General features: G+C 40.0%; 1 protein-coding gene across 1 annotated transcript in view; it reads right to left on the reverse strand.

Annotated features, from left to right (window-relative positions):
- LOC114636389 (cytochrome P450 3A13) overlaps positions 1-10,458 on the reverse strand; it is a gene marked incomplete at its 5' end in the record, with an annotated part of 14,108 nt that extends 3,650 nt beyond the window's left edge. The window contains 3 exons of the mRNA XM_028784507.1: positions 306-532; positions 1,756-1,916; positions 10,392-10,458. Of these exons, the coding sequence (XP_028640340.1) occupies positions 306-532; positions 1,756-1,916; positions 10,392-10,458 (455 nt within the window). The remainder of the gene's footprint in view (positions 1-305; positions 533-1,755; positions 1,917-10,391) is intronic.
- Between the last annotated feature and the right edge of the window lie 408 nt (positions 10,459-10,866).

Consider the following 10,866-nt stretch of genomic DNA (forward strand, 5'->3'; position numbering starts at 1 on the left):
AAGAAGAAGAAGAAGAAGAAGAAGAAGAAGAAGAAGAAGAAGAAGAAAATGGGAGTGGCTGAAGGAAGAGCAAGGAAAAATCTAGGAATGAAAAGTCTAATGTATAAAATAAAATCGTACTGAGAGCACTGTGATAGATGCTACTCTTGCCTTAAAAGATTGAATAGGTAGATGAATAGATAAATAGATGATAACCAGAAACACAGACTGTTATTGCTATTTATGTGTCCTCAACACCAGGATACCACACATCAAGAATGGACTAGTCTTGATCTGAGTAGTTTCTCTTTCTCACATCCTTGTACCTTTCAGGGCGGAATTCCTCAGGCTCTGGCCAGTACTTTGGGTCTTTGTGAAGAGCAAAGGTTGGTACCATCACCACAGTCCCTTTGGGAATGAACACCCCATTGATTTCGACATCTGTCTTACAGACCCTCTCAAGTCTTCCAGCAATTGGGTATAATCTGAGAGTTTCATTCACCACCATGTCTAGATACTCCATTTGCAGCAGAATATCATAGGTGGCAGGTACCTGTAAAGAGAGACAGAGTTTTCATAAGTTAAGTAAACTGACTTTCATCTGTGGAGAACTAAGTTATTGCACTTCCCAAGAAAAACTCACATTGATGAAGGACTTTAGCATTTACAAATTATTTTAGTAACTGATATACTTTAACATCCTCAATGCATCTTTAATAAATGTAGGATAATTAGGAAATACTAAAAGACTGTGACAATCCCAAACCCAGAACATGAAAATATCAGACTTACTATATACTACATTTTTTAATTTGAAGAACCATAACTAACATATCATGATAATTAGAGTCACAAAAATTTAACATACACGGTTATAATTTCACATGTGTACTTGAAAGTATTATATACAACATAGGAAGAGAACAAATGCCTATTGTATTTATTTGAAATTATCCTATATTTCCGTTCTTTTAATTATATATAAAGTTTGGAAGCATTGATAGGATAAAATTTTAGATGATCTGAGGAGATAATAGTGTCTTTTATATTAAAGGTGACAAAAGACAAATAAAAGTCATTGCTACCATAGTGCTCAATTTCAACCTTGGGAGAAGTCACAATGAAAACAGGATCCATCATTCAATCCCACTCTCTATCACTGGTCCAGTCCTCTGGTTGTTCATTTGGGGCTTGCCTATGAGCTCTGAAGAGAATGATAAGCCAGATAGACCATCCCACAAACCAGATAACCTCACAGCATAGTTTGGGCAGAATTATAAAGACCAATGTGTAAAACTTGTGACTATGACTATATTAGATTTTTGGACAAACCATAATATAGTATGACTCAGGACTCAGATATGAGTTGAGAGAGATGTGTAGGGCAACACTAAATCAATCTGCCTAGTCCAGTCCAGCCAAGGCCAGTCACAGTCAGGCAACAAACAGCACAGTGCATGACAACAACAGAGATTACTCTCCAGACACTTGACTAACCAATGCTCACACTTTCATATCTCTGTGATTTTGTGTATGTTTCTTGGTAGTTTTTATGACAATCTATCCCAACATTTGTCTACAATGTTATTTTCAAAAAAAGCATCATTCAGTGTCTGCTTCTCATGTTTTTCTCTTTTCAGAAACCCTAAATAAAGATGGTGAGGGATTCAATGCTTAAACTTTTTGTTGAAAATTTCTCCCTGTATGAGTTAAGTAACCATTCATGCCAATGCTTCTCCTCTTCCCTTCCTCCCTCCATAGGTCCCACCTCCTCACCTTATTGGGCAGAGTGGCATCAATTTCATCCTGCAGTTTCTTCTGTACATCAGGATGAATGGCCAGCAAATACAAAGCAAAGCAAAGTGCACTGCTAGTGGTCTCATAGCCAGCAAAAATAAAGATAACTGATTGAGCCACAATCTCCACATCGGATAATGCTAATGGGAAAGAAAACTCTTTTTTATTTTATTTTATTTTATTTTATTTTATTTTATTTTATTTTATTTTGTGTGTGTCTGTGTGTGTGTGTGTGTGTGTGAGAGAGAGAGAGAGAGAGAGAGAGAGAGAGAGAGAATAGAGAGAGAGAGAATAGAGAGAGAGAATATATAGAGAGAGAGACTATAGCATTCTTGTGGGGTCAAAAGACAACTTGCAGGAGTAAGTTCTCTCCTTGGAACATTTGGGTCTTGGAGTTTAAACTCGGATCTTTGGTTTGGCAGCAAATGCCTTTATCTTATGAATATAGCTTACCAATATTGCTGGCCCACTAGATACATTTTAGGTATTACTCAGCTATTAAAAACAATGAATTCATGACATTCTTAAGCAAATGGATGGAACTAGAAAATATCATCCTGATTGAGGTAACCCAATCACAAAAGAACACATATGGTATGCACTCACTGATAATTGGATATTAGCCTATAGCTCACAATACCCAAGATACAACTCACAGACCACATGAATCTCATGAAGAAGGAAGACCAAAGTATAGGTGCTTCGGTCCTTCTTAGAAGGAGTAGAAAAATGCTCATGGGAGCAAATATGGAGACAAAGTATGAGACAGAAACTGAAGGAGGGGTTGTCTGGAGACTGTTCCACCTGGGTATCAATCCCATGTGCAGTCACCAAAGGTAGACACCGATGTAGATGTCAGGAAGTGCATGCTGACAGGAGCCCAATATAGCTGTCCCCTTAGAGGTCTGCCAGAGCCTGACATATACAAAGGCAGATGCTCAAAGCTAACCATTGAACTGATCATGGGGTTCCCAATGGAGGAGTTAGAGAGAAGACTGAAAAAGCTGAAAGGGTTTGTGGTCCCATGGGGAGAGCAACAATACCAACCAACCAGAGCTCCCAGGGTCTAAACCACCAGCCTGGGAGCACAAAGGGAGGGACCTATGACTCCAACTTTATATGTAGAGGAGGATGGCCTAGTCAGGCATAGGTGGGAGAGGAGATCCTTGGTCCTATGAAGGATGGATGCCCCCGTGTGGGGAAATTTGAGGATGGGGAGTCGGGAGTCGGTGGTTGGGGGCACATCCTCATAGAAGCAGGAGGAGGGGGTGAGATAGGGGTTTCTGTGTGGGGGGAAATGAGGAAAGAGGATAACATCTGAAATATAAATAAAATGTCCAATTCAAAAAGGGGGAAATAAAAAAATCATTATTTACATGAAAAACAACCCAACTAATATCTCAAATCCCTAAAAAGATCATGAAAAAGCAATTCAAAGTCACATTGCAGGGGGCTTCATTCTAAGGAATTGAAATGGGAAACTCATTTTTGTACAGCTTCCTTAAGGTCTACAATCCTCTTGGCCATCTCTGCATTCTGACATCCTCAATATCTCCCCAGCTGAGAAATCGCAAGAGGAAGCATTTCTGTGTAATGTACACAGTTTTCTTCAGTATGCCCATAGATAACTAGAAATATATACCTTGTTTTGTTCAATTTAAATGTTATCTCTTTGTAAGAATAGAAATCATAAATTCTCAATTGCTAAAAGGCTGGTACAATATTTTTTAGCTTTCAGTATGTTCCATTTTAAGCTTTTTGTTAAGTCTTATTTTATTTGAATGTGTGTGCATGCATATTTGCACTCATACACATAGTGGGTATGTGTAGGACACATACCCACTATGTGCACCCACGCACCCTCTCCCACCTCCCCATCCTTGAATTCCCCCACACGGAGGCATCTAGCCTTCACAGGACCAAGGATCTCCTCTCCACCCACGCCTGACTAGGCCATCCTCCTCTACATATAAAGTTGGAGTCATGGGTCCCTCCCTTTGTGCTCCCAGGGTGGTGGTTTAGACCCTGGGAGCTCAGGGTAGGTGGGTATGCAAATGAGTAGACAAGTGAATGTGGACATAGACTCAAAACAGGACTTCTTGCGTCTTCCTTCATCATTCTCTGTCATTACTTTGGGATAGGGTTTCTTACTGAACTAAAATCTCATCATTTCAGCTAGTTTGGCTGGCCACTGAGCTCTGAGGCCTTCTGTCTCCATTCTCCAATTTTGTAGCTGTACATGTAGCCATGAACTCAAGCTTAGTTTTAGACAGATTAATTTAATTTTTCTTAAGGGAAAATTCTATCATCTATTTTACTTAGATGAAGAAGCCTTCCCAGGTGAGGGAAATGGTCCAGTAAGTAAAAGTATTTGCTCTGTAAACATGGGGACTTTAGTTTGAATTCCCAGCACCCACATAAAAACTATGAAATGTTTTGAATGAGTATGCAATAGAAAAGCTTGAGTGTACAGAACATGAGCATATCCATGAGCTATACCTGTCTTAAGAAACCTGGGGCAATAGGGCTTAAAGTTGGTGTATGGACCAGTAGCAACAACAGGAAGGTACTTGGTAGTGTCAAAAGCACCCCACAGGAGGATGGCCTTATCGGACATAGGTGGGAGAGGAAGTCCTTGGTCCGGTGAAGGCTGGATGCCCCAGTGTGGTGGAACTTGAGGGCGAGGAGGTAGGAGTGAGTGGGTTGGTGGGAGCACATCCTCACAGAAGCAGGAGGAGGGAATTCTGGTTGGGGGGAATGGGGATAACATCTGAAATGTAAATAAAATATCCAATAAAAAAATAATTAAAAAAACACATATCCCTGGTCAGAATCTGAACTTTCAAGAGCTATAGTATTTATATGCATAATCTATTGGACAAACAAGGAATGCTAGTCTTTAAAATTTGAAACTCAGAAATTAGGGGAGTTAAAAAGGAACAGGAATAGCCATGGAGTATTGAGTGCTGGGCTGGAGAAATAGCTCAGTCTATTAAGAGTTTAGGCTCTACTTGCAAAGGACCTGAGTTCAGTTGTGGGCAGCTCAAACAACCTGTAATTCCAGCTCCAGGGGATCTGATACCCAACTCTGACCTCCCAGACACCTAAACCCATACATTCTCACAGACACACAGACATACACTGATATAAATTAGAAAATCATTCTTGTATTTAAAGGGTAATGACTAACAATATTTTGATAAATTTATCCTCATTAGAGAATTTTTGAAGATAATCTCAAATGGAAGAAACCTCACCAGCAACTAGACTGACTCTGTGGAGTGCTGTACCATGACACTGTGAACTCAAGTCCTGTGCCACAAAACCCAAGCTTTTGACTAAGCCTGAACTTAGACAAAGCAGAACTGTCTTTATGTGTTTGATCCTTATTTGCATGGCTCTTCTTTACAAGGCAAGGATTACAACAAAAATTACATGCACAATGACTCATGTTAACTTATTTTAAAGTATAAACTACCCAGTCAAGTATAAACTTGCCCATAATCATATGGTATGAATCTTATGCAATGAAACTATACTTAATGCCATTCATAGTCCAAGTTCTTTAGAGTGGACACTCCCTCAGCACATTAACCTCTACTTCAGACAGGACTCTAGTTACTTCACATCTCCTCTTACCCCCTTACAATGCGCTCAATAAATTAACTACTCTTCCTGTTTGGTCCAAATGGTGAACTTATTCCCTCCCGATTTTTCCTCACTGCCATTGACGGAAAGAGGGTGAGAGAAAGAGAGAGAGACAGAGACAGAGACAGACAGAGACAGAGACAGACAGAGAGAGACAGAGAGAGACAGAGAGAGACAGAGAGGCAGGCTCAGAAACACAAAGACACACAGAGAGAATGAATACAGGAGATTATATCATTGAATGTGAATACAGAAATTTATTTTTCCAATCCCATAGCCCACTTAAACGTCAGTTAAGCACAGAGGCCTTGCATGTAATTCCAGCCTCAGAAGGTAGAGATAGAGAATTACAAGAGCAAGCTGGCTAGTGAGACTATCCAAATCTGTTAGTTCTGAATTTCATTGAGAGACCCTGCTTCCAGGATTAAGACAGAAGAGCAATCGAGTATGATCCCTGACATCTGGCCTAGGCCTCTATTAACATGCACATATCTGTGGGTCTATACACCAGCAAACATGTATACACACATTCATATCTCACACACACACACAAATACACACATGCACATACACACAAACACACACAGACACCACTCTACCTCTCATGGTACCATTCTGAGCCACTGCACTCCCCCTTAACATGGGTTGTAGAAACTGAACACAAATTCTCACATTGGCAAGGCAAGCACATTACCCACTAAACCATGTCTCCCCCACCCAAAGCTCTTTCTTGATCATGTTGACTAATGGCAGCACCGGGGAAAAAATGTTTTTCTATGTTCCATGGATTTATACTTCATTTTCGTAATTTTGTCCATGGAAAGAATTCTAGATTCCCAGAAAATAATTACATCTAGGTCCCATGTCTCATATTGGGAGTTGAAATTTCATTTCACACTGAAATTAGAAACTTTAAGCAAATCTGATATCAGGCCTGTATGAAAAAATTTAGCATAAATCTAAAATATCTTGCAACAGAAAGGAAGATGGTTTATAAAGATGTAGAAATGACACAGAACACTTTGTGTATTGCTCTGGTGTGCTATATCAGTATAAATTTGTCAACTCCAAAAAATAGACAAGGCCAAGAACAAACTCTAACTGTAACTATGATCTTTCAGGGATAATACTAACATGCAAGTTCATTACTCATAGCAAGCATACTCCACTGAGGAACGTTAAAAATGGGAGAGTGCCAAAAACTCAGAAGCCCTCCTTTATGCAAAAAAAAATAAATGGGCTGAGAAAGAAAATAGGAAACAATACCCTTCACAATAGACACAAATAATATAAAATATCTTGGTGTAACTCTAACCAAGCAAGTGAAAGACCTCTATGAAAGAACTTAAAGTCTCTGAAGAAAGAAATTGAAGAAGAGATCAAAAGATGGAAAGATATCCCATGCTCATGGATCAGTGGGATTAACATAGTGAAAATGGCCATCTTACCAAAAACAATATAGAGATTCAATGCAATTCCCATCAAAATTCCAACACAAGTATTTACACACCTTGAAAGGATGATTCTCAATCTCATATCAAAAAAACAAAACCCCAAGATAGCTAAAACAATCCTATACAATAAAAACTAGAAGAATCACCATCCCTGTCTTCAAGCTGTACTACAAAGCAATAGTAATAAAAACTGCATGGTATTGGTACAGAAACAAACAGATTGATCAATGGAATAGAACTTAAGACCCAGAAATAAATCCAAACACCTACAGACACGTGATTTTGACAAAGAAGGTAAAATCATACAATGGAAAAAGGAAAGCATCTTCAACAAATGGTGCTGGTCTAGCAGATGTCTGTATGTAGAAGAATACAGATAGATACATATTTATCACCCTACACAAAACTCAAGTCCATGTGGATCAAAGAACTCAATGTAAAACCAGATACAGTAACTCTAATAAAACAGAAAGAGAAAAATAGCCTTGAACACGTTGGTGAAGGAAGCAACTTTGTGAAAAGAACACCAATTGCTCAGGCACTAAGATCAATAATAAATAAATGGAACCTCATGACACTGAAAAGCTTCTGTAAGTCAGAGGACATTGTCAATAGAACAAAATGGCAGCCTACAGATTGAGAAAAGATTTTCAATAACCCTACTTCTGGCAGAGGACTAATATCCAAAATATATAAAGAACTCAGGAAGTTAGACACCAACAATCCAAATAACGCAATTTTTAAAATGAGATACAGAACTAAACAGAATTCTCAACAGACGAATCTCTAATGGACAAGAAACACTTAAATGTTCAATATCCTTAGATTTATCCTCAGGAAAATGCAAATCAAAATGACCCTGAGATTCCACCTTACAGTAGTCAGAATGTCTAAGATCAAAATCTCAAGGAACAGCACATGCTGCCAAGAATGTGAATCAAGGGGAACACTCCTCCATTGCTGCTAGGAATGCAAACATGTACAAACACTCTGGAAATCAATCTGATGTTTTTGGAGAAATTTGCAAATAGTTCTACCTCAAGACCAAACTATTCTGCTCCTGGACATATACCCAAAAGATACTCACCATCCACAAGTATACTTGCTCAATCATGCTCATAGCAGTGTTATTCATAATAGCCAGAAACTGGAAACAACCTAGATGCCCCTCAACTAAAGAATGGATAAAGAAAATGTGATACACACTGGAATATTACTCAGCTATTAAAAGCAAAGCTATCGTTAATTTTGTAAGCATATGGATGGAACTAGAAAATATCATCCTGAATAAGGAAACCCAGACCAAAAAGGACATGCATAATATGTAGACATTATAAGTGGATATTAGCCACAAAGTATAAAATAGCCATGCTACAAACCACAGACCCAAAGAAGCCAAATAACAAGGAGTGCCCAAGGGAGGTTGATTGAATCTTTCTCAGAAGGAGAAACAAAATTAATATAAGAGTTAGATGGGGGGGAACTGGGTGGTAAAGAAATGGGGAGGGAAGCAGAGTGGACAGAGGGATTGCATTTGGGGAGAGCAGAGGAGAAAGAATGGAAATTGGTGGGGATGAGGCATTTCTAGGACATGCCGGAAACCCAAGATTGGAATGGGGTAGGCCCCAGGGTGAGTCTAGCTGAAACTCCTAGAAGTTGGGGATATAGATCCTGAAGATGCCACTTCCTGTAGCCAGGCAGGACACCCAGTGGAGAGATAAGAACAACAACCCATCCACAAAACCTACCAAAAGTGTGTCCTGCCTTCAAGATGTGCAGAGACAAAGATAGAGCAAAGAGAGAAGAAATGTCCAATCAATGACTGGCCCACCTTGAAACCCATCCCATGGGCAAGAACTAATCCTGAACACTATTAATGATACTGTTATGCTTGCAGGCAGGATCCTAGCATAACTGTCCTCTAAGAGGTCCACCCAACAGCTGACCAAAACAGATGCAGAGACCGACAATAAAAGAAGAAAGAGTCCCATGAAAGAGGTGGAGTCCCATGAAAGAGGTGGAGGAAGGATTGAGGGACCCAAAGAGGATAGGGACTCCGCAGGAAGACCAACAGAGTCAACTAAGCTGAACCCTTGGGGGCTCCCAGAGACTGAACCACCAACCAAAAAGCAAGCAGGAGCTGGACCTATCACACACACACACACACACACACACACACACACATACACACACACACACTGCAAATATGTAGCAGAGTTGCAGCTTGGTCTTCATATGAATCCCCCAACAACTAGAGCAGGGGCTATTTGTAAATCTGTTTCCTGCCTGTACATCCCATTCCCCTAACTGAGCTGTCTTGTCTGGCCTCAGTGAGAGAGGGTGCACATATTCCTACATTGACTTCATGTGCCAAGGTGAGCATGCTCACCATTAGAGGGCGTGCTCTCCATTCTCAAAAGAAAAGGAGGGGAATTGGGGGGAGGAGCTGTGAGAGGAGAGGAGAACTGATATTGGGATTAATTAATTAATTAATTAATTAATTAAAAGGGAGACCATGATGGTCCAGAAAGACGGCTCAGCAGATAAAGGGCCAAACCCAATGAACTGACTTCCATTCGATGAACCCATAAGGGTGGAAGGAGAGGACAGTCTCATGCAAGTTGTCCTCTGAGCTTCACACTCACACCATTGCATGTGCATGCCCATATACAAAAACAAACAAAATAAGTGAATTTCTAAGATATATTCTAAAAAGAATGTGTGGCCTTGCACATAAGAGAGTGGGAATATAGCCTGTATATATTCAGCTGAAGTTGACTATATGCCTATAATTTCTCTAAACCTTGTTAACTACTTTTTAAATGAAACCAAGAAAGTGGGCAGCTTGTCCCTGTCTTATATGGAACATAACTGATAGCTGCATGGGACGTAGTGTAATTAGAAAGACATCTTTCTTCAACTATCACAGCAATGGTTTTCTCAAAAGCCACCTATGATAGGAAATGAGCAGAGAGAAAACTGTAAAGAGGAGTTGTATACGTGCTTAGTACCAAGTCTTTCTCCACACATTCCTTATAAACTAGACAAGAAACCAAAGCTTGACTGTAAATCAAGTACTGGGTAAACTAGTACCCTGTATTTCCGGTGACTATCACCACTCTGGGGGTATGCTGGATGTCTAAATGCAAATCTCCAGGGACAGCTTCTGACTCAGTTAGTCTATTCGTTCTGTTGTACAAGATCGAGACCACTGATGACCTCCAGGCCTGAAGCACATGCTATGGCTGCGCTTCAGGATTTGAACACAGTAATCATCCTGTGCTTCTGTAAAGTTCTTCTGGCTGCTGGCTACATCTATGGATTAGGTTGGGTCGGGTCGGGTCGGGTCGGGTCGGGTCGGGTTGGGTTGGTTTGGGTTGTGTTTGAGAAAGTTGTAATTGTTTGTTTTCAGTTTTGAGGCATATTAATCTACTTGAAAAGCCTCCTTCATATTTCTAGAACAGACTCCTGACTCAAGTTCTCCATCATTAAACATGAAACATCCTTGCTTACCTTTATGAGATTCTTTGATTTTGGAATTCTGGGAGTTTATCATCAGCTGAAGAAAATCCACTCTTTGCTGAAAGAAAATAATTTTGAGAGATGCAAGGTCAGCTGAGAAGTCAGGGCGAGTCACAAGTTCAGAACTAGCAACCATTCTAAGAATAATGCTTATTTAAAGTCCAGAAGTCTGGCTAGTGTTCCCAAAGTCAAAGATAAAAGTGTACATATGTATACTTTGGGGAACAGAACACTTTCTTGAGTGAACGCTGGCTCTGTGTCCAATGACTTTGGTCCCTCCTGTCTTTGATAGAACCTGAGTTCTCTGGGTGCTGAACAGTCCTGGCCAGCTCCTTCCCTTCACGTGTATGTTTACACAGGAAGAAGTGGGCTCCAATCTTGTGTCTGTCTATCTCACTCTTAAAGTATTGTCCTTATAGATGAAACTCGTTCCATTTCCAGATCCCATCAGTAGTTTAGGGGAGAA

Source organism: Grammomys surdaster, unplaced genomic scaffold, assembly GCF_004785775.1.
Source record: "Grammomys surdaster isolate TR1022 unplaced genomic scaffold, NIH_TR_1.0 123837, whole genome shotgun sequence".
Taxonomy (NCBI): Eukaryota; Metazoa; Chordata; class Mammalia; order Rodentia; family Muridae; genus Grammomys; species Grammomys surdaster.